At 36.8% G+C, this 22970-nt stretch overlaps 2 protein-coding genes across 2 annotated transcripts; both read left to right on the top strand.

Moving 5' to 3' along the window:
* The first annotated feature begins 404 nt into the window (after positions 1-404).
* On the top strand, positions 405-10701 carry LOC145568349 (uncharacterized). Its single transcript, XM_081627779.1, has 2 exons — positions 405-1650; positions 10355-10701. The coding sequence occupies exon 1, from the start codon at positions 519-521 to the stop codon at positions 1158-1160; it is 642 nt and encodes a 213-aa protein (XP_081483905.1). The 5' UTR covers positions 405-518; the 3' UTR covers positions 1161-1650; positions 10355-10701.
* Positions 10702-19916: 9215 nt separating this feature from the next.
* Positions 19917-22236, top strand: LOC145566120 (uncharacterized). The gene is made up of 3 exons (XM_081625652.1): positions 19917-20687; positions 20792-21551; positions 22109-22236. The coding sequence occupies exons 1-3, from the start codon at positions 19917-19919 to the stop codon at positions 22234-22236; spliced, it is 1659 nt and encodes a 552-aa protein (XP_081481778.1).
* Positions 22237-22970: the final 734 nt, after the last annotated feature.

The following is a 22970-nucleotide window of genomic DNA, read 5'->3' on the forward strand; positions in this document are numbered from 1 at the left end:
CTTATGAAAACTCTATTCCGATGCGCACCACTTGTGACTCCATTGACCACGACAGGTTGCACTTTCCCAAATCGGAAAAGCCTCCCTCACCTCCATCTTCGGGTCCAACCCAAGATAAGCCTACGCCGGAACCAGAGGACGGCGAATGGATTCAAGTCACTCGGAAAAAAGCAAAAATTCAAAAAAGAAGGTGAAAGGTCTAAAACACCCCCCTAACACAACTATGGGCAACGCGCCAAAACCCGTGTCTCAGCTTGGGGGACAAGTAAAGTTGACTCTCCCAAAAGAAAAAGTAAGTGACGTGGCAACTCCCCAGTCATTCGATGCCACTGCATCACCTTCAATCCAAGCGGTTGAAACTGAGGTTCAAAATGAAATCTCAGCGGTCCCCCCCCCCCCCCCCCCCACTAACCCTATTTTATTCACAAAAGCCACCCAAGTCAATCCTCAAAAACCTTCTGCTAACCCTTCCACTTCCACCCCTCAAAATTCAACCAGTAACTCTCCTTCAACCAAAAATGGTGTCGTCCAACGGATCGAAACAGTTTTCGGAGAACGAATGTCCTTTCCAGTTCGGAAGCGACTCGGAAGAAGAATCCGTCCACTACACTCCTTCGCAACTAAGATTGCTTCATATTCGGGGCTCAATCCCAAACCCTCGATACACCACTACCACTCCCTTTACCTCTTCCGATTCTCGACGAACGTGCCATCCATGCACCGAAGGAAATAAAGTTCCTGGATTCGTCGATTTCTCATTACCTAGAGTCGAATGTCAACGAAAAGAAATTCCTGTTGAAAACTTCGTCGCGCTGGTTTCGGGTCTCCCTCAAGGAACTTCGAATGTTCATCCTCGACCAACTCCTAGTGTCACCCCCGTAACAAGAACTGTTGATGGTAGAAAAAGAGGGAGGGAGCTTATATCCAGTTCACCTTCCGGATTTGAGAGATCTCAAAAGTCCGTGTCCTGTCTTGGAAGCCCATCTCATCTGGTGGCTTCAAAAGGCGCAAAGGGAGAACCTCCCCTGGGTCATTCACCCACAGCTGGCCATCTTAGTGGACCCAACTCTAATCGTCCCTCAATCGCAGCCAATCTACACATTGACCTCTGCATCTATGAAGATGATTATGGCTTCCTTCGCAAACGCCCTTGGTGGTAGCTCAAACCCAAAGGGAATTCAAATAGATGGAGATATCAGCTTAGTTCCTATTCGATGTGGATCTCAAAATCGACGTCATGGAAGCCACTCTAACTCCACATACCAGCAGCCTACACAACAGGACCTAATGGAAGTTCGTGGAACTGGGAAGCAACACTCCACAGGAAGTGAGGAAGGAATTCTTTAAGGAAAAGCCAATCCCTAAACCAATAATATTGTTGCTTGGAATGCCCGGGGTATAGCCAGAGATGGCTTCTTAACTAACATCCATCATATCATCAGTGAACACCAGCCTGATATGCTCTTTCTATCTGAAATCAAAACTAGCCGATCCCATACTGAACACATAATTAAGGGTCTCCCTTTCGATAGCTATGCTCTTGCGGAACCAAGGGGCTTTTCTGGGGGTGTTCTCCTTCTGTGGAACAAAGAGGTTCTCCATTTCCAATCTATTAGTCGTGACATTCATGGTATTCATGGCATAGTCAAGGTAATAGATTCTGACTTCTCTTTCTTTCTTTCTTCTATTTATGCTAGTCCTAGATATAGAGTAAGACTTGATTGTGGGCTAACCTAGTCAATATGTCACACACTATCTCTGTCCTTTGGGTATGCATAGGGGACTTTAATGAAATTTGTTCTGCAGCTGAAAAATTGGGGGGTAATCCTATCAGACAAAACAGGGCTAATAAATTTTTAGATTGCATTGACTTTGCAGGCCTCGTGGATTTGGGCTTGCATGGTAACAAATTCACTTGTCCAATAAGAGGAAAAGAAGCCCTGTCATGCAAAGACTTGATAGAGGCTTGGTTAATTTGGCCTGGATTTAAAAAATTCTCTGATTCCTCTATAACTCATCTCCCTAGGGACTCTTCTAACCACTCACCAATCAAGTTAAGCTGCTTTAATTCCCCCCTACCATTCCTGTAACAAAACCTTTCAAAATGGAAACCCACTGGTACTTTGAACTTTCCTTCAAGCCTTTCATTGAGAACTCCTAGACCCTCTCTGTAGCAGATTTTCAAGACAAGCTAACCTCCTTAGCTCCTCAAATTACTACCTAGGTGTAAACAAATGCTCCTGACCCTAAGGGTAAAATCTAAAAGCTCAACAAGAGACTTCTTGGAACCCAAGCTGCCAGAGAGAGGGAACCTAATAATGCCTTCAATTCCTCTATCATTTAAAAGCTTCTGTTTTAGCTGAACTGTCTAACCTCTATATCCAGGAGGAGGCCTTCTGGGCCATTAGGGCTAGAGTTAACTGGCTTACTCAAGGAGATAGGAATACTTCCTTCTTTCACCAATCTGTCCTAACTAGGAGAAGGAGAAACAAAATCCAAAACATGAGATCTGAAGTAGGGGAACCAATCCTAGAGCATCAAATTCATGATCATGATGCTGCCTATTTCTCCTCTATATTCACCTCTGAACTCCCACAAGACCAATCACTTACCCTTAACTACTCTCCTGACATCTGTGTGGCTGATATTCCTTCCCTTTCTGAAATCCACCAAGCTATCTTCACTACTAGAAAACAGCCAAATTACGACGGAAAAAATTCGTCGGAAACTCCTTGTTTTCCGTCGGAAAAGTCGTTTCCGACGGAATTTCCGTCGAAACCGGTAGTCACAACATAGTTTGTAGGAAAAATGACCTTTTCCGACGGAAATTCCGTCTGAACCACTTTTCCGACGGAAATTTCGACGGAAATCAGTCCGTCGGAAGAGGTTTTCAGGCCCAGAAAAGTCCGTCGGAAATTTCAAGGGAAAAAATTAAAAAAAAAACCACCCACCACCGCTGCCAGCCCCATCGCAACCACGCCTAACCCACCCCCCAGATGCACCGCCTTAACCCACCATTTCCACCGCCTTAATCCACTTATCCCAAACCTACCACCCTAACCCAAAATTCTCCACCACCACAGCAATTCCCCCACCTACCACCGAAATTCACCACCACAACCTAACAAAACCCTAACCTAAACATAAAAAAATCCGACCTAAATAAAAACAAATGAAACATAAAAAAAACGTCCAAAATTTTCAAAAAAACCCCTAAAACCCGAACTTGAACAGCCACAACCATCAATTTTTAAAAAAAATCGAAAAAAAGACAAATAAAATCAAAATTAAGAAAAAAAAGAGAAACATACCTGAATTTGACCACACAAAACCATGAAATTAGGTTTACAAGAGCAAATTCGACCATGAAAACTCTAGATCTAGAGTTTTCAAGGTCGAATTTGACCTTAAAACCTTTGTTTTCGGCATGAGAAGAGAGAAAAAGGGCGAAAATGATAATTGTTGTTGATGTTGATGCCGGTGATGGTGTTATTGATGTCGGTGTTGCTGGTGTTTTTGTTGATCTCGGTGGTTAGTGGTTAGAGAGAAGGAGTAGGTTAACGAGAGAGAAAGAAGAAGAGAACGAGAGAGAGGAGGAGCAGGAGAACGAGAGAGAGGAGGAGCAGGAGAACGAGCGAGAAAAAGAAAGAGAAGGAGTGCGAACGGGAGAAGAGGAGAAGGAGAGGAGAGAGAAGGAGAGGAGAGAGAAAGGGGCGGCTAATAAAGAAGAGGGGGAAATAGAACATGGGTGTTAGGGTTTTTAGAGATTTAAGTTTTTTTTTTTAATTATATTCCGACGGAATTTTCCGTCGGAAATTTCCGACGGACTATAAATCCGTCGGAAAAAGTAATTTTCGACGGAAATATCCTTCGGAAAGCACATATATTCCGACGGATTATTATTCCGTCGGAAATTTCCGACAGATTTAAAATCCGTCGGAAATTTCGAATTTTCCGACGGAATAATGGGTCCATCGGAACCAATCCGTCGCTATTTACCTGTTTTCTAGTAGTGCTTTTCCATGGGCAAATTTAAAGCCCCAGGTCCAGATGGGTACCACCCTTTTTTCCTTCAAGACCATTGGCACCACTTATGGCCATACATCCAACTCTTCATCTCTAAAACCTTCTCTGAAAAAGCTGTTCCTCACTCCATTAACCAAACCTCCATCTGCCTAGTTCCCAAGGTCTTTCTCCCTGAGATTGTTAAGCAATTTAGGCCTATCAGTCTCTACAACTCCTCTTATAAAATTGTCACCAAAATCTTGGTGCATAGAATAAGACCTCTCCTAAATGGAATTATATCCCCTACCTAGGGGAGTTTTCTGCTAAGTAGAGGCTGTCAACATAACTTCATAACTGCAACTGAGATATTGCACTCTATGAAATTAAAGTCTAGCAACAAGTCCTGGTTTGTTTTGAAAATTGACTCGGAAAAGGCCTATGATAGGCTGGAATGACCTTTCATAAGGTCATGCCTTGTGAGGAGTAAAAATATAGAAATAAGAAAAATGAAAAAATATCCCGTAAAAAGAAAAACGGAATATGAAAAAATATCTACCCAACTAAATTTTCAAGTAAACAAAATATTTTTTTTCTAAAAATTGTACTCAATTGCTAAAAACAAGGGATTTTTTTTTTTTTTTTTTTTAAAAAATATAGTTTAAAAAGTAAAAGAAAACAAAAACAAACGTGAAACTAGGTAAAATTTTAAAATTGTTCAAAAAAAAGGTAATTTTTTTTTAAAAAGTGAAAAACTTCTTTTTTTTTTTACTAAAAAAAAAACAAAGGTTAAAAAATGATTTTTCATTTCAACAATTTTTTCATTAAAACAAGTTTTTTTTCTTAAATTAAAAAGGAGATGATAAAAAATACAGTGAAATTCAATCAAAAATAAATAAAGAAAAAGATGATATTGAAAATTATACATCCTTCTTCTAAAACCCTACCTTCCAAAAAAAAAAAATTATTGATTACCATATATCAGAAATAAATATCTTGCAAAATTGATACATGTGAAGCTTTTACAATTGGTCTACTTATTATAAAATTTATTCGTCGAATAATGCTGAATCTTCAAATTAAACTGTTGAACAATGCTGTCCCCACATTACAATTTGCTTTAAGCTTAATTGTGATGAATGAAAATAAGCGAATTGAAGGAGATAGGCAAATCCGCAGAATGAGTGAGCAGATAACAATATAAAGAAGAAAAAAAATGTGAAAAAAATAAAAGGGGTAAAGTTCATTTTTTTAATTATTTATCTATTTATATAATTTAATAGTACATAGCGGTACATATCATTTACAGTACATAAGCGGTATTTATCATGTACTGTAGACTCTCCCATAAATTACGCTAATTGGTCAAAACCTTAAATTGAATATTTACATTATGTTAAATCTTTTAAATTAATTGTCTTGGCTAAAAAAATCTAAATATGAATATAATCATAAATTTGTAATTATATATATAAAACATTTTTTTTAAAAAAATATTAAATGTAAACACACAAATTTGGTGTAAAAATCAATTTTTAAATATATTGTAACAAATTATTTGTTGGTAAAGAATATTAGGATCCCTTCAAAAAGGTAAAGTATATTAGGATAAATTTAGTCAAAGCTATCCCCCAAAATCCCCAATTCACAGCAACAGTGGCGTAATTATTTATTTATTTATTTATTTTATCTATTTTCATTATTTCTAAAACCAATATTATTATTTTTATCAAAAATCATATGACCACCTTCCTATTTTACGGTTATTATCTTTGAGATCTTGAACCTTCAACAATGACATATTTATACTGAAAGCTTCAATTTTCAACAATGGTGGATAAATAAAAAAAATATAATTAAAATTAAATAAACAAGAAATCATAAGATATAATATAATACAAGATTCTTTAAATGAAAATATTCATGAAGATAATCATATTGATTATAATCTACTATAAATTAGTTTGACGTGAAATTGAAGAATAATCATGATAGTTATACATTAAATTTATTAATTTCATATCATTTTGGATGTGTTTTGGATGAATAATTAAGATTAGAGGTTGAATATGAAGTGTCCCATTAAAATATGTTAAAGATAAATTGCACCATTGAAGAGGGATCAATTTTATAATTTATTTAGGTCGTACTTTATAATATTATAATTTGGGAAAAAAACTACCCTCTAAAAGAAAGAAAACAAACAACACTTTGCTAATTGGTCGCTGACTGGTCATTATTTAAATGATGTGTAAATTAGATTTTTTTTTTTTAATTTTTTAAAAATGTAATATTCAAAGGCTAAGATTAAGCAGCAAACATAATAAACGGTTTAGATTTAATCTTTTAGTGTAGTTGACCACATATAATGATTTATAGGTAAAATAAAATATAGTCATGTGGGGTCTTGTTAGATTCGTCTTGTAAAATAGTTTCACAATATCAACTTTTTAAAATTTTTACTCTTATATATTTATGAATATTTAACATAAAAAATATGTTTTACAATGCGTAATTTCATCCTTATTGCAATATTTGTAGTATAAAATATATACTTCGTAAATGCTATTACGTACTCCTAGTATATACTACCTCCGTTTTTTATCAGTTGACACATTTTGACTTTAGCACTATTCACACACCTCCCTTTGACCATGTTTTGTAATTTATATATAAGGAAAAATATAGTCAAGTGGGATCTTGTTAGATTCGTCACAATGTATATTTTCAAAATATCAACTTTTTATAATTTTTGTTTATCGGTAATTAAAGATATTAATGATTTAATATGTTCATTAGCAAATGTGACTAAAGAAATATGTCAAATAAAAAGAAACGAAGGAAATAATATTTCAATTCGTATATCATTAAATTAGTCACAAAATTTATTTTCATTAAATATGCTAATTAAAAACAAAATATGGAGTAGTGGGATTATCTGCAAATAGTACTCCGTAATATTGTGATGTAAGATCGGCAGAAGTGTGAATTAAGATCACGCATGTTTCACGAGTAGTGTACATTAGGTAGGGTGTAGGTAGGGGTGTCAATTCGGTGAAACAGTTCGGGTTTGGGTTGGGTTTATCAGTTTCGGGTTATAACGGGTCGGTTTATAACGGATTGAAATAATAAGCGGGTCGGTTTGGGTCGGTTTTGAAAAATTATCAGGTCAGTTCGGTTTGGTTTTTTTAATTGCAGTTTCTATTCGGATCGGGTCCTTATCGGGTCGGGTTCTAGTCGGTTCGGGTCATAATCAATTTGGGTTGAACTGAGTCGGTTTGAAAACGGGTTTAGCCCATTTAATGTGGGTTTCGGTTAAAAACAGTTCGGGTCTTAATCAGGACGGGTCGTAATTGGTTCGGGTCATAATCAGTTTGGGTTTAACTGGGTCGGTTCGAAAATGGGTTTCGGTTCAAAATAGATCGGGTGAAATCGGGTCCAACCATTATTGTTTCGGTTATAATCGGTTTAGATTGAACTTGGTTGGTTTGAAAACGAGTTTACCCAATTTGAAACGGGTTTCTAATCAAAATCATATCGGGTTAAAATTGAGTCGGATGATTATCGAGTCGAATTAGTCAGATAATGGGTAGGAACGAGTCATGTTATAATCAAGTCAAGTCATAAATAAGTTGGGTTTATCGAGTAGTGGGTTGAAACAGATTAGATCATAAACATATTGGGTAACAGGTTGTAAATGACTCAGTCATAACGGGTTACGGGTTTTAAACGGTTTGGTCATAACAGGCTACGGGTCGTAAACGGTTCGGTCACAACGGGTTACGGATTATAACCGGTTCGGTCACAACGGGTTACAGGTTGGAACGATTTAGGTTTATCGGATTTTTATCGGGTTTTAACGGTTTTCGGTTTAAAACGGGTCGGGTTACTATCGGGTTTAAACGTAATCGGTTTGGGTTGCTTTCAGTTTCGGGTTGTAACGGTTTGGCTTGATAACGGGTCGGGTTAGTAACGGTTTGCACACATTCGGTTTAGTTCAGTTTCGGTTTGGAAAAAATTGGGTCGGGTCAGTTTTCGATTTCCAAAAAACGGGTTTTAAACAGTTCAGTTCCTTTTCGGATCGGTTCGAAACAGTCGGGTTTAACGGTTCGGGTCAGAAACTGACAGCTCTAGGTGTAGGGCTTTTAAATTCATCAGTTGATCACATGCTTTTCATCGACGAGTCGATGTCACCTTTCACCATACTTTCGCTTTTCTGGAAATCACAAAGTTTGTTACTCCGTAGTACAGACTACAGTCCACAGAGGACGTAAATCAAGTTGGCCAGTTTACACCATCTTGCCTTCTCCCTTTTAATTATTGACGTACTACATAATTCCTCCATTTTATAATACTTCCTCAATTTTATTTTATTTATTTATTTATTTATTTTTTTGCACCACTTGGAGATACACAAAATTTTAAAAGAGTAGTATAATATTGTGAGTGGGTGAAAAAATTACGGAAATTTCATCAAATTACCGATCCGCAAAACTCCCTTTCTCCCTCGAAAATTCCTCTCCTTCCCACCAATGTCGTCCAAACCCCTCTTCCTGCACCGGCAAACAATGGTCGACCTTCAACCTTCCATCTCCACCCCTTGAGCCACCATGCCGGAACCCTAAAATAGAAAAACCTAAAATCAAAATCTAGGGTTTCGAATTTCTCCTTTACGATTTCGAGGTGGTGGATTTCGGCTAATTTGGGTGGCAGCGACATAGGGGAACGGGTTTGGGCTGCCGACAAAGGGGTTTAGGTTGTCGGCGAAGGGGTTTTGGGGTGGTTGCTGGTTTCGGCGAAGGTAGAAACACGCGGAAGGTTTTATGCAAGGGAGAGGGGGTATGGTGGTTCAGGGGAAGGGGAAGGGGGGCACCGGCGCGTGGCTGACTGGCTGGGGGGAAGGGGCGACGCTGGCGTTGGCGCGGTGGGGAGAGGAGTCTAGGCATCGGTGGCGGAGGGTGGGCTGGGTGGAAGGTGGGCTAGGTGGCTGGAGGTGGTGTTTTTTGTTTTTTTTTTTAAAATAAAATTTTAAAAGTTATTTCTTAAATAATTAAGAAAAATAATTTTAAATAACCAATACAATGTCGCTACGTGGCATAATTAACCCTAATGACAAACGGAATTAACTGCTGTTAGTCATTAAGGGCATGTCATGACATTTTTGTAAAGCTTAAGTGTATATGGTGAATTTGAAAGTTGATGGGTATATGGTGAATAAAAAATAACTCAGGGGCATTTAATTTTGTGAACTTTCCGTTTTATTATAGTAAAATACCATGAAAGAGAAAGTATGTGACAGAGGATATATATTTTTATTATTTAAGTGGGGACCATGAAATAGAGAGAAATGATAAAATAATTTGAGGGAGGTCTAAAGTAAGAGAGAGAAATGATAAAATATAGTATAAAGTTGTCAAATATATAAGTGATGCATTTAAAAAAAAAATACCCATAAAAGAAAAGTGATACAAATAAAAAAAACGAAGGGAGTAATTGCAACACTTTTTTTTTTTTTTTTTTCGTATTTAGTAATACTCACTTTTATATTATTCTTCTATCAATTTCACGTAAATTATTATTATTATTATTATTATTATTATTATTATTATTATTATTATTATTATATCTCTACTATTACTCCTTCTGTTTTTAAATACTTGCTCCATTTCTACATGTGCGGAGTTTTAGGAGAAATTAGAGAAAGTAATAAAATATAAAGGTAGTAGAGTAGGTGGAAGAGTTAAAAATTATATAAAGCAAAAGTAGTTGGGAGAATTGGCGGAGATGAGAGAGAATATAAAATTAATAAAATATGATTTGTATTGGGTTCACTAGTTGAGAGAAATGAATTAAATATTGTAAAAACTTTCTAAATAAGGAAATGGATTAAGTATTGAAAAACTGGTCGAAAAGAAAAGTGGAACAAGTATTTAAAACGAAGGAAGTAACAATTAAAAAATTCTTTATTTGGTTCCCACTTATAATTTTTTTTAAAAATCATGTACAATACCTTGTGTTGTGAATATATGATTATTAATAGACGAATAAAGTATAGTTAGCTGATTAGTTCATCATAGTGGGGCTAATGTGATTATTGATTGTTATCTTGATGAAAGTAGATTACTAAATAAAAAAAAAAGGATTAATCCTCCATATATTGGTCCCTATGTTGCTGAAGAGACCACAAATGTGTAAATGCAATGGACATCACAAAATTTGGGCAATGGGGCTATAAAAGGAGGGGTTGCTTACTCCATTTTTACACACCAAAAAACTAATTAACAACTCAAGAAAAAAAAATGAAAACATGGATAGTAATGTTAATGGTTGCTATTGTTGTGGTGATGAGCAGCACTAGTCGTGCAGCCTCTGGCCGACTCTGAGATGAATTTAGCGACGACGAGCGCGTTGCAATTACAAACATCTTGCTCCATGGTGCTGGTGCTGGTGCTGGGGCAATGGTGAATCATAATCTTGGTTGTAAAGAGCGATATGAACCATGTAATCCAGTCGCGGAAAATGATTGTTGTCCTCAAAAGACATGCGAGATGGTTAATATTGTGACGGTAGGTTATCAATGCAGATGGTGCCCAACAACTGGCGAGTCTTGTGGAATTAAGGACTCATGTTGCCCCGGCTACACTTGCGACGGCATTATCTGGGGCACCTGTCACCCAAATTGATTAATTTGGATGTGCACGGCCGTTATATATTGTGTTATATATTGTGTTGTATATGTTTACTCGTGTTTCTTTCCTAATTACTTAATTAACTGTGCTATGCTTACTCTTTACCATGTTTAAGCTTCGATGTGCACGGCTCGGCTATGTTTGTCTTTCTTCTTTGTTTCTGAAATATATATATATATATATATATATATATATATATATATATATATATATATATATATATATATATATATATATATCACTGTGTTTTCTAGATTTGCAAAGGTTTGTCAACAATGTTTCCTTGATTTGCAAAGACGTGCATGCTCTCTTTTGTGAGTGGCTTCTGTAGTAATCTACAGAGTAGCTTTTCGAATTCTAAATGTAATGAAACACCATAATAAAAATTCTAGCATAGTCGTCGATTACGAACGACTATGTTCGACTACGATAAGAGATTAATGTAAAGCGTTTATATTTATTTATCTAATCCTAGATATCCAATTCAACACCTATTTTACAAATTCATCAAGTGCTTGTTTGGTTACTAGATAATTCTTTTTATACACATGAAATTCTATTTTACAAAAATCAAGAAAAAAAAACAAATTTTAAACATATCATCTTAAAAATTAAATCATCTTTCACATTAAAATTCAACTTGATCTTCAACTTATGTCGTCTACATACTTAAACATTCCATCTTCAACCAAAAATTTATGTCGATGAATTTGTGAATCTAAATGCAGTATATAATCGTCGAATTATTCAATTTAGTTGTAGATAAAATTAATTGTATTAATCAATTATAGTAATGTAATTCGAATAATAGGTATTATATTCACTTTTGTTAACTATATACATATTTCTTTCGAATAAGCATGTCGGAGTATTATGTTTTATAAATATTATTAAATTAGTTACATATTTTATTTTATCTGCCATTATTGAATGTTGAAATTAAACTCTCAAATGTAAACAATATGCCATTGTTGAAGGTTGAAGCTCTCAAAGGTAAAAAAATTAAATTAAGAAGGTGATGAAAAGAATTTTGGTAAAATATTAAAATAAATTGATTTGTTTAATTAAAGAAACCGAAATTAGAGAGAATGAAGGAGAATTTTACTAAAACAATTTTTATTTTTTAGAAATAAAACTCCCTCGAAATAAAGGGTTTGGTACCTCGAGAGAAAGGCCGTTCTACCATTGTATGTGGTTGATCTCTGGTCATTATGGCTGAAGATCTAGCGATACAATGTTCTAATTTGACATTAGACGATGAGGAAAAAGATATTGTAGATGTAGGAGGCGTTACATCTAGCGATCAGGAGGCTAAGGCTTCACTAATGTTGATCGGGAGACTCCTATCCGATCGAGGTGTTAACCTTGAAGCCTTTAAAAAAACAATGACGAGAGCCTGGGGCTTGGTTGGACAAATTGCTATTTGCTCAATCGGTGCTAATAAATTTGCTTTCCAATTATTCCATTGAAGGACAAGGAGAAGATTATGGCAGGGCGCCCTTGGTGTTTTGAACAAAACATTCTAATCCTTAACGAAATAGGCGAGGATGAACAGCCGAACGATGTTGCTCTGATAAACTCTCCGTTCTGGATTCGGCTAGAGGATTTGCCATTCAATTGTCGCTCTGATGACCATGTTAGGGATGTTGCTAGTAATCTTGGTGAGGTGCTAGAAATTGAGAAAGATACCCTGAGCATTTAAGGTAACATTGCAAAAATTAAATTGAAGGTAACATTGCCTTGATGTCCGTAAACCTTTACGTCGATTTCAGAACATCATGAACAAAGAAGGTAACATTGCAAAAATTAAATTTAAGTATGAACATTTACCTTTCTTTTGCTTCATGTGTGGAATTATGGGTCATAGTGAGAAGGACTGTCTAAATGTTTCTGAAGATGCTCAAAATCGGGGTATGGGTTGGGGTACTTGGCTGAAAGCATCTCCAAGGAAGGGGGTGGATAAGTAATATGGAGGAAGTTAGTAGAATGACTTGCACTAAAAAGCTGACTTTTGTTACCAAAGCTGCCACAGAAACTGCAACAAAGGAACCTATGCATAATGAATCTATGACTAGTGCTTTTATTATAAATGAGGGGAGGAAGAAAGTTGATAGTGTGAGTGAGGTGGAAGGCATGGAAGTGAGGGATGCTGTAACTGATGGGAGGGGTGGGAATCCAGATAAAAATTATGTTGACAGAAACGAATTGTTGCAAAGTGATGTGGGGTTGTGAGGTGAGAACTTTAATAGGGACACACCTCAAAAATTATTTTTATCTCCTTTTTTGTCACCTATTTTGGACAGCAATGTGGGTTTAAGTGAGAAAAGAGTCGTGAATGAGGGGAGCCATAAAAAAAACCTTCAGAAAAATCCCAAGAACACTAACCTTTGATGATCATATGGTGAGTGCTGATGGGGAGAGGGGTCTGTTAGGAGTTAAGAGGAGTAAGAGGGAGAATGTGAGTGGGATGGGAATGGAGATTTTGGTGGGGAAGAGAGTGAAAGAGTGTGGCATGGCTGTTTGTGACGATAATCCATGCAAAGTAGCAAGGTTGGCATAACCCAACCTCGCGAACAATAATGAAAACCTTAAGTTAGAATTGCAATGGGCTTGGTAACCCATTACGAGTTAAAGCCCTCCAAGATTGGTGTTAGAGGGATAGGCCAGAGTTGGTATTTGTGATGAAGACAAAGACTGATGCTGAAAGGTTGGAGTTGATACGTAATAGGTGTGGTTTTTCGAATGGCGTGCGTTTGAGTAGTAATGGGAGATCAGGGGGTCTTGGATTATGGTGGAGGGACTTGAATGTGAACGTGGGATCATACTCGGCACATCATATTGAGGCATTGGTATGTGGAGTGGATGGGGACCCTATTGATGACAGCTCGGACGATGAGTCAGCGGAGGATTAGAATTATGTAGTAACAAGAATTATTGTATTAGCTGGCTAGTTAGTTATAACAAACTATGATATAAATGCTTGTAAGAACTTAGTTGCTAATTTATTCAATACAATTTTAATCTCTTTCTCTCTCTAAATTTTCTCTCTATGAATTCTCTCTACTTCTTGAACTTCACTGTAAATATTATCATGGTATCAGAGCCAAGAGAAAGATGTTCTTCGATCTTGCGCTTCATTACAGTGAATTCAGTAAGTTTGAATCGATTTCTTTTCCACAAATTCTACTCTGAATCTTGAGAGTTTGATCGAATTTGTTTCAATCAGAAATATAATTAGTTCGATTGAGGTTTCGATTCAAATTTCTGCAGATCTAGTCATAATCTTGAGAGTTTGATCGAATTTCTTCTGGTTATTTGTTTGATTAAGTCAATCAATCGATATTTCAGTTTATTTGATATTTCAGCAAAATTCGATTACTGAGTTTTTTACACAGTTGAAGGCTATTTGGGATCAGATAAATCAAATGAATCCTTTGCCTACTTGCAACAGTCCAGGATGTACTTGTGTTCAAGTCTTCTTGAAGCAGCAGCAAGAAGAAAGGCTGGTACAGCTTCTGATGAAGTTAGACAGTAAGTTCATTGCTGTGAGAACTAATATTTTGATGATGTAGCCCTTGCCAACTATGTCTATGGCATATAAGTTACTGGTGCAAGAAGAGAAGCAAAGGCAGGCTAGTAATGCAGAAGAAGAAAACAATAGAGCAATGGTTTTTGCAGCAGATTACAGGAAAAATTATAAGAGTCAGTATCAAGGCTCCAAGATGACATTTCAGGCAGGAAATGGAAACAAATTGGTGGTGGCAGGAAAACGACCTTTCTGTGAGCATTGTAGAATCCCTGGACATGTTATAGAAAAGTGTTTCAAGCTGAATGGTTACCCTCCAAATTTTGCAAAAGGGAAGGGTAAAAGAGTAGCTGCAGTTGCTCATGCTGATGATGGAGAAGATTCAGGGGATTGTGTGACACAAATCTCTCAAGATCAGTTTAACAGTATTATGAAGGCACTTCAATCTCAGAGTGCTGATGATCCTGCAGAATCACAGGCACATGTAGCAGGTACATGCTTACTGACTTGTTCAAATGCAAAATGGATTGTTGATTCTGGTGCAACTGATCATATTTGTTCAAACTTGAGTTTGTTTGAGTCATATAAATGCTTTGGTAAAACACCAAGTACAATCATAATAGCAGATGGTAAACATGTGATTGTAGAACATATAAGGACAGTTCATTTTGATAATGGGATTGTCTTGCAAAATGTGCTTCATGTTCCAGGATTGAAATTCAATCTGATTTCTACACATAAGCTATGTAGAGATTTGAACTGTGAAATTGTCTTCACTCATGATAAATGTTTAATTCAGGGACCAACTTTGAGTCAGTCAGTGGTTCTTGGTAATCTGGTGTCAGGACTGTATGCAGTTGATGACAAGACAGTTGAGCAACAAGTTCAGCATGATGAGAAGTTCGCTAATTCTGGAATGGTTAGAAAAACAGATGATGATGCTAAGCTTTGGCATCTTCGAATGGGGCATATGCCATTTAATAAGTTGCACCTGATTGATTCTTGTTTTGATAATAAAATAGGAAGTGATCTAGTATGTCAAGTGTGTCATAAGTCTAGACAAACTAGAAAACCTTTTCCTGTAAGTATGTCTAGAGCACAGGACTGTTTTGAGTTGCTACACATTGATACTTGGGGGCCTTATAAATCTGTAACTCATGATGGTTTTAGCTATTTCCTTACTATTGTAGATGATTTCTCCAGAAATACATGGACATTTCTTATGAAAAATAAAAGTGATGCTGTGAAGATTTTCATTGATTTGCTTGCTTTTGTTAAGATTCGGTTCAGGAAAATTGTTCTATGTGTGAGAACTGACAATGCTAGAGAGCTTTGTGAGGGTGAGATCCTTCAGGTTTACAGAAGTAATGGAATTAAGCATCAAAAGTCTTGTGCTGATACTCCACAACAGAATGGAGTGGTGGAGAGAAAGCACAGACACTTGCTTGAAACAACAAGGGCTTTATACTTTCAGTCCAAGGTGCCTGTAAGATTCTGGGGAGAATGTTTGCTGACAGCAACACATGTGATAAATAGGATGCCTCTGAGTTCTGTGAATTTTATTTCACCATATGAGTTGTTACATGGTAAGAAACCAGATCTGTCACATTTGAGAGTCTTTGGTTGCTTGAGCTATGTGTCTACATTGAAATCTGGTAGGTCAAAGTTTGATGCCAGAGCTTCTCCTTATGTGTTTTTAGGCTATCCACCAGATCAGAAAGCCTACAGGGTATATGATCTGGAGTCTGGAAAATAATTGTTGCAAGAGACATTACATTTTATGAGAGACATTTACCTTTTCATTATGAATCTCAAACAAAAACTACAAGTCACCATATTTTCTTGCCTGTGAACACATTTTTTGACCCTAATATAGACTTCATTATACTAGAACCTTTTGTTTTTCAAGCTGAACCAAACACTAAACCTATACAACTAAACACTAAACCAAACACTGAATCTATACAACCAAATATACCCACCTATAAGCTATACATGTTAACACTTCAAAAAGATCAGCTACAGAACTCAGACAGTCAGATAGACCCAAGAAGAGGCCTAGCTATCTGGATGGATATATTTGTTCAGCTGAGCTTGCCACAGAACACTGGTGTAATATTGTGACATTTGAGGTACTTCCTACTTCAATGAAGGCTTTGATCAACCAAATTGTGCAGATTACAAAACCTGTGAGCTTTCACAGCATGAAGGTTGGGTGGAAGCAATGAAAAAGGAGCTGGATGCTTTAACTAGCAATGAAACATGGGAATTAGTGTTTTTGCCTAAAGACAAGAAACCAATTGGCTGTAAATGGGTGTTTAAAGTCAAGTTAAAAGCAGATGGGAGTGTAGAAAGACTAAAAGCAAGGCTGGTTGCTCAAGGGTTCACACAAAAGTATGGGATTGATTATCTAGAAACCTTTTCACCAGTGGTTAAAATGGCTACTGTGAGGTGTCTTTTGGCCATAGCAGCAAATAAAGGGTGGACTTTGTACCAGCTTGACATCAATAATGCTTTCTTGCATGGAGATCTTACTGACGAAGTCTACATGAAGGTTCCTCAAGGTGTTGCAAATCCAAATAATCTTGTCTGTAAGCTGAAAAAGTCCTTATATGGACTTAAGCAAGCCTCTAGACAATGGTTTGCAAAACTGAATACAAAATTGCAGAAAATGAATTATGAGCAATCTAAGAATGATTACTCATTGTTCATTAAGAGGTTGGGAGAGCATGTTACTGTTGTAGTGATTTATGTTGATGATATAATAGTAACTGGGTCTGATGAGTCAGAAATTAGAAGATTCAAGGATCATTTGCATGAAGTTTTCAGCATCAAGGATCTAGGAGTACTAAACTATTTTATGGGAATAGAAGTTTCTCATTTGCAACATGGGATTGTGATGAGTCAGAAGAAGTTTACAAAAGAATTGCTTGAAGAATGCAATATGGATGTTTCTAAAACAGCTAGAACACCATTGTCTGTAAACATAAAGCTGTTAGCAGATGAAGGTGATCTGTATCCTGATCCAGAGCATTACAGGAAGATAGTTGGGAAGCTGAATTTTCTATCACACACAAGACCTGATCTCTCCTACTCAGTTCAAACTCTAAGTCAGTTCATGCAGCAGCCAAGGCAGACTCATGTAAAGGCGCTGAATCATGTGTTAAGGTACATAGCTCATACAGTTGGACAAGGTATTCTATTACATGCCTCAGATCAGTTAACACTAACAGCATTTTCAGACTCAGATTGGGGAGCATGTCCAAACACAAGAAGATCAGTAACTGGATATGTTATGTTACTTGGAAAGTCACCAGTTTCTTGGAAATCTAAGAAACAACCAACTGTTTCAAAGAGCTCAAGTGAAGCAGAATATAGAGCAATGGCAGCCACAACATCAGAAACTACTTGGTTAGTCAGGTTTCTTACAGAGTTGGGAATGAAGAATTTGAAGCATGTTGCTTTACATTGTGATAATCAAAGTGCAATTCATATAGGCAAGAACCCTGTGTTTCATGAACGCACTAAACATATCGAAATAGACTGCCACTTCACTCGAGACAAAGTTTTAGAAGGGCTGATTGTTCTGACTTATACTCCAACAGCAGAGCAGTTAGCAGACATCATGACTAAGGCACTGAGTTCATTTCAACACAACAAGCTGAAGTCCAAGCTAGGAATGTATCCAGATACAGTCCCTAGCTTGAGGGGGGATATTGATGACAGCTCGGACGATGAGTCAGCGGAGGATTAGAATTCTGTAGTAACAAGAATTATTGTATTAGCTGGCTAGTTAGTTATAACAAACTATGATATAAATGCTTGGAAGAACACTACTAAAATTCGGTCAAATTGCGACCGATTTTTTACGACCGTCACAAAAACGGTCGCAAAATATAAGATTTGCGACCGGTTATCAGACGGTAGCAGATTTGCGACCGTTTTTAAAGCGGTCACGGATTTGCGACCGTTTTTTAGCTATAAAACGGTCGCAAAAGTAATTAATTAATTTTTTAAATAAAATTTATATGAAAAATAATTCAAAATTAAATTAATTGCGACCGTTTCAGAAACGGTCGCAATTTGCAACTAATTGCGACTGGTAAAACGGTCGCAAATGTGTTATTATTTTTATTAAAAAATAGATGTATATAAGTGTGCATCCTAACCCTAAAAATGTTGAATAGCCGCTCCTCTCCTCTCTTTCTCTCTCTTCTCATGCTTCTCCTAGTCTCCTCTCTTCTCTTTCCTTTCTCTTTCCTCTTCTCACGCCAGAACTTTCACCTCTCACGCTCCAAATTTTAACCTCTTCTCCTTCTATTTCCTCTTCTCCTTCTCTTTGCTCTATTGGAGAGTCAACTTCTTCCTCAGGGTCCGTTTCTCTTTCTTGGTTCGATTCGTAGGCGGTGGTATAACAAGTTAATGGTTTTAAGGTGGAATTCGACCATGAAAACTCTAGATCTAGAGTTTTCATGGTCGAATTTGGCCTTATTAAACCAAATTCGAGGTGAATTTTGAAGTCAAATCGGGGTTTGAGGTACGTTTTCTTGTTTATAAGTTATTTATTCGAATTTAATTTGATTTTTTTTGTCGAATTCTGTTTGGGTTTATGTTCGAATTTTCTTGTTCAAGTATGATTTTTTATGTTTGATTTTTGTTCAATTTAGATTTGATTGTCGTTATTTTTTTTTATTGTTTGTTAATTTTGTTCTGGGTTTGATTTTTTGTTACATTTTTTTCTGATTTTTTTTTTAATTTTTGTTAATTTCGTTTTTCTTGTTTCCGTTTTTTTATTTTTGTTAATTTTTTTCTGGTTTCTATTTTTTTGTTATATTTTTTTCTAGATTTGATTTTTTGTTAGTTTTTTTTTTCTGGTTTCTTTTTGTTTTCTATTAATGTTTTTTTTAATTGGTTTAATATTCAGTTGATATATAGTTTGATTTTGTGCGTTTTTGTTTTTGTTTTTGATCTTTGTTCAATGTGGCTTTTGTTTGATTTTTGTTGTTTTGTTTTGGATTTTTGTTGTCAGATTTTGTGGGCTAGTTTAGTGTGGTGGTGGGGGGTTAAGGTTGTTAAGGGTGAGATGCCGGCAGTGGTAAAAGTTTCTGGTGGGTTGTATAGCAGTGGGATGGGATGGGATGGGCTGGGTAGGGGAGTACATTCAGTTTTTTTTTTTTTATTTTTTTCAATAATTTTTGCGACCGCCAAGAAAGTCGCAATCTGATTTTTTTTGCGACTGTCCACAAAACATTCGCAATAAATAAAAATTGCGACCGTTTTTCAACCAGTCGTTGAAAATTAGGAAAACGGTCGCTAAAAAATCTGCGACCGTCAACCGGTCGTAATTTTTAATTTTTGCGACCATGAAAATTACGACCGGCTTGTTGCGACTGTTGACGGTCGCAAATACTGTTAGCGACCGTTTTCCCTATTTTTTGCGACCGTTTGAGACGGTCGCAAAAACCTTCATTTTTAGTAGTGGAACTTAGTTGCTAATTTATTCAATACAATCTTAATCTCTTTCTCTCTCTAAATTTTCTCTCTATGAATTCTCTCTACTTCTTGGACTTCACTGTAAATATTATCAGACCCGAAGTGGAAGATTGTGGGGGCTGTATGGTTGGCCGGAAGCGACTAATAAACATCTCACTTGGAGCTTGATGAGAAGAATAAGATCGAATACTTCAATTCCTCTTCTAATGTGTAGAGATCTGGGATTAAAAGGTAATATTTATACATGGAAAAGGGGCACTTCGATTGAGACTCTTGTTAGGGAACGACTTGACAGATACATTACGTATACTTTGTGGTTTACTATGTTTCCCTTTGTGGAGGTCATTAATCTTCCAATTTGTTACTCTGATCATGCACCTATTTTATTGAAATTTAGTGACAAATTGGATGAGGAGAGACAAGGTCGAATTTTCAGGTTTAAGGCATTATGGTTATCTAGTGATGCGTGTGGCAAGGTGGTTAAAAGAGCGTGGGAAGAGGGGTGCACTGATCCTATTCATATCCGGATTGGTAATGTTGCTGGGAAGCTGTCGGCTTGGGCTAATTACGAGTTTGGTACTCTAAAAAAGCGCATTGAAAAAGCTGAGAAACGGCTAAATGCATTGCAAGGTGGGAGACTTGATGCTAATAAATTGGTGCAATGTAATAATGTGGTGAGCGAGATAGCAGAGCTCCAAAGGTTGGAGGAGTCTTATTGGCATGCTCGATCCAAAGCCAATGAGATTCGAGATGGCGACAAAAATACTAGATATTTTCACCACAAGGCTAGTCAAAGAAGGGCTCAGAATAGAATCATGGGACTCAATGATAGCTCGGGGTGTTGGCAGACTTCGAAAAACGAGGTTAATCAGATTATTGCATCATACTTTGACGACTTATTCAATACGTGTGACCCTTCAAATTTTGATGATGCTTTGGCTGGAATTAATCACCTTGTAACCGACAAAATGAATGATGTCTTAGAATGTGAACCTACTACGGAGGAAATTAAAGAGTTTGTGTTCTAAATCCATCCTAATAAAGCACCCGACCCTAACGGTATGCACGCACTTTTTTTCAGAAATTTTGGGATGTTATTGGTGGGGATGGAATTCGATTTGTGCAGGGTTGGTGGAGGAGTAATTTGTTGTTGAATGATGTTAACTCTACTTGTATTGTGCTTATCCCAAAGTGCAATGATCCGAAGAGTATGTCAGAGTTTCGTCCTATTAGTTTGTACAATGTTTTATACAAGATAATTTCAAAGACTCTTGCAAACAAACTTAAACCCCTTCTTGAGTCGATAATCTCTATACAACAGAGTGCTTTTGTTCCAAAAAGGTTAATTACTGATAATTCTCTGGTGGCCTTTGAGATTTTTCATGCTATGAAGAGAAGGGGGGAAGGTCGGGATGGTACGGCGGCTCTTAAGTTAGACATGAGTAAGAAAAACAATAGAGTTAAATGGTGTTTTTTGGAGAGGGTGATGCTCAAATTTAGATTTCGGATCGCTTGGGTTAAACGTATAATGCAGTGCCTCACAAGTGTTTCTTTCTCCTTCAAGTATAATGGCATGATTAAAGGGTCTCTTATTCCGTCTCGTGGACTAAGACAAGTTGACCCAATTTCTTCGTACCTTTTTCTTATCTGTGCGGAGGCTTTTTCTACACTTATCTCAAAGGCAGTGACAGATAGACAGATAAGTGGGGTTCGAATTTGTAGAGGGGCTCCCAGAATATCTCATCTCTTTTTTGTCGATGATAGTATCGTTTTTGCTATAGCAAATTTGCAAGAATGCTCTAAAATTGCTGATATAATTAGTACCTATGAAAGGGCATCGGGTCAGAAAGTCAATCTAAGCAAGACTTAGGTAGCTTTTAGCAAAGGTGTGTCAATCGACCAAAGAAATCTGATTGTGGAAACTCTTGGGGTTCGAGAGGTAGTATGACATGAAAAATATCTTGGATTGCCAACTATAATTGGGAGATAAAAAAAAGCTGTTTTTGCCTGTTTGAAGGAAAGGATCTGGAAAAAATTGCAGGGGTGGAAGGAAAAATTATTATCTCGCCCGGGGAAAGAAGTGTTGATTAAAGTCGTTGCTCAAGCCATTCCTACATACATGATGAGTATTTTTAAAATTTCGGATGGTCTTAGCTTATTGATGAAATCCACTCTCTTCTTGCTAGATTTTGGTGGGGTTTGAGTGGTATGGAAAGGAAAATTCATTGGCATAGTTGGGAGAAATTCAAAGTCTATGGGGGGGTATGGGATTCCAGGATTTAAAGTGCTTCACTCAAGCGTTGTTAGCAAAGCAAGGTTGGAGGCTCACACAAGAAGGCAACTCCTTACTATATGCTATATTGAAGGCTCGGTACTATACGAATTTCTGATTTTTTAGGGGCTTCAAGAGGGCATGATCCGAGCTATAGTTGGAGAAGCATGTGGGGTGCAAAGTCTCTCCTCCTTGATGGATTGAAATGGAGGGTAGGGAATGGCTCTTCAACTCGGGTGTGGGAGGATTCTTAGGTCTGTGGTTAAGGACAACATTATGTGCCAACTGCGCTTCCTAATCATAATCCTGAGCTTCGTGTAAGTAACTTGATTGACTTTGACGAATGTTGGGATATAGGTGATTTAAAGTGCCCATTTTAATGCAGTTGACAGGAAAGCCATCTTAGACATTCCGTTGTCTAAACGATGGTTGTAGACACTTGATTGTGTCTCCCCAAAAACCAAACCCAGTGATGAATATCTTTCACGTCATGATTATCGAACAAAGAGAAATGTGAAAGAGTCTCGTGAATTCCTCTGTTTTTAATAAAAAAATACTTCTTTCTGTTTTCGAAAATCTTTCTTTTCATATCCTATTTATAAAAAACGTCCATTCCAATTTAGTTTGGTCCATGATATGGGTCCAATAATGGTGTAGTTGGATAGGGCTTGAAAAGATATTTCCAACGATATATTATAAGCCCAATTTCGATGAATAATGAGGAAGTTATGGCCAAAATACTAAATCGGGCTCAAACCGAATTTTACCTACAGCCCAATGATCATGCAGAGGGTCCAAAGGTTTAATCCCATTCCTAAAACAATTAGGATTAATTAGAATCTTCTATAAGTTTCTAAAATATCTTAATTATCCTTTTTGAAAGATAAAGATCAAAGAGTTTGAAATTGAATAAAACTTCTCTTTTTGAGAGTCCTTGTTCTATTTGAAATGAAATATGTTCAGATATTATTTTAGTTCCTCATAATTT

Source organism: Chenopodium album, chromosome 11 (assembly GCF_948465745.1).
Source record: "Chenopodium album chromosome 11, dcCheAlbu1.1, whole genome shotgun sequence".
Classification (NCBI taxonomy): domain Eukaryota; kingdom Viridiplantae; phylum Streptophyta; class Magnoliopsida; order Caryophyllales; family Amaranthaceae; genus Chenopodium; species Chenopodium album.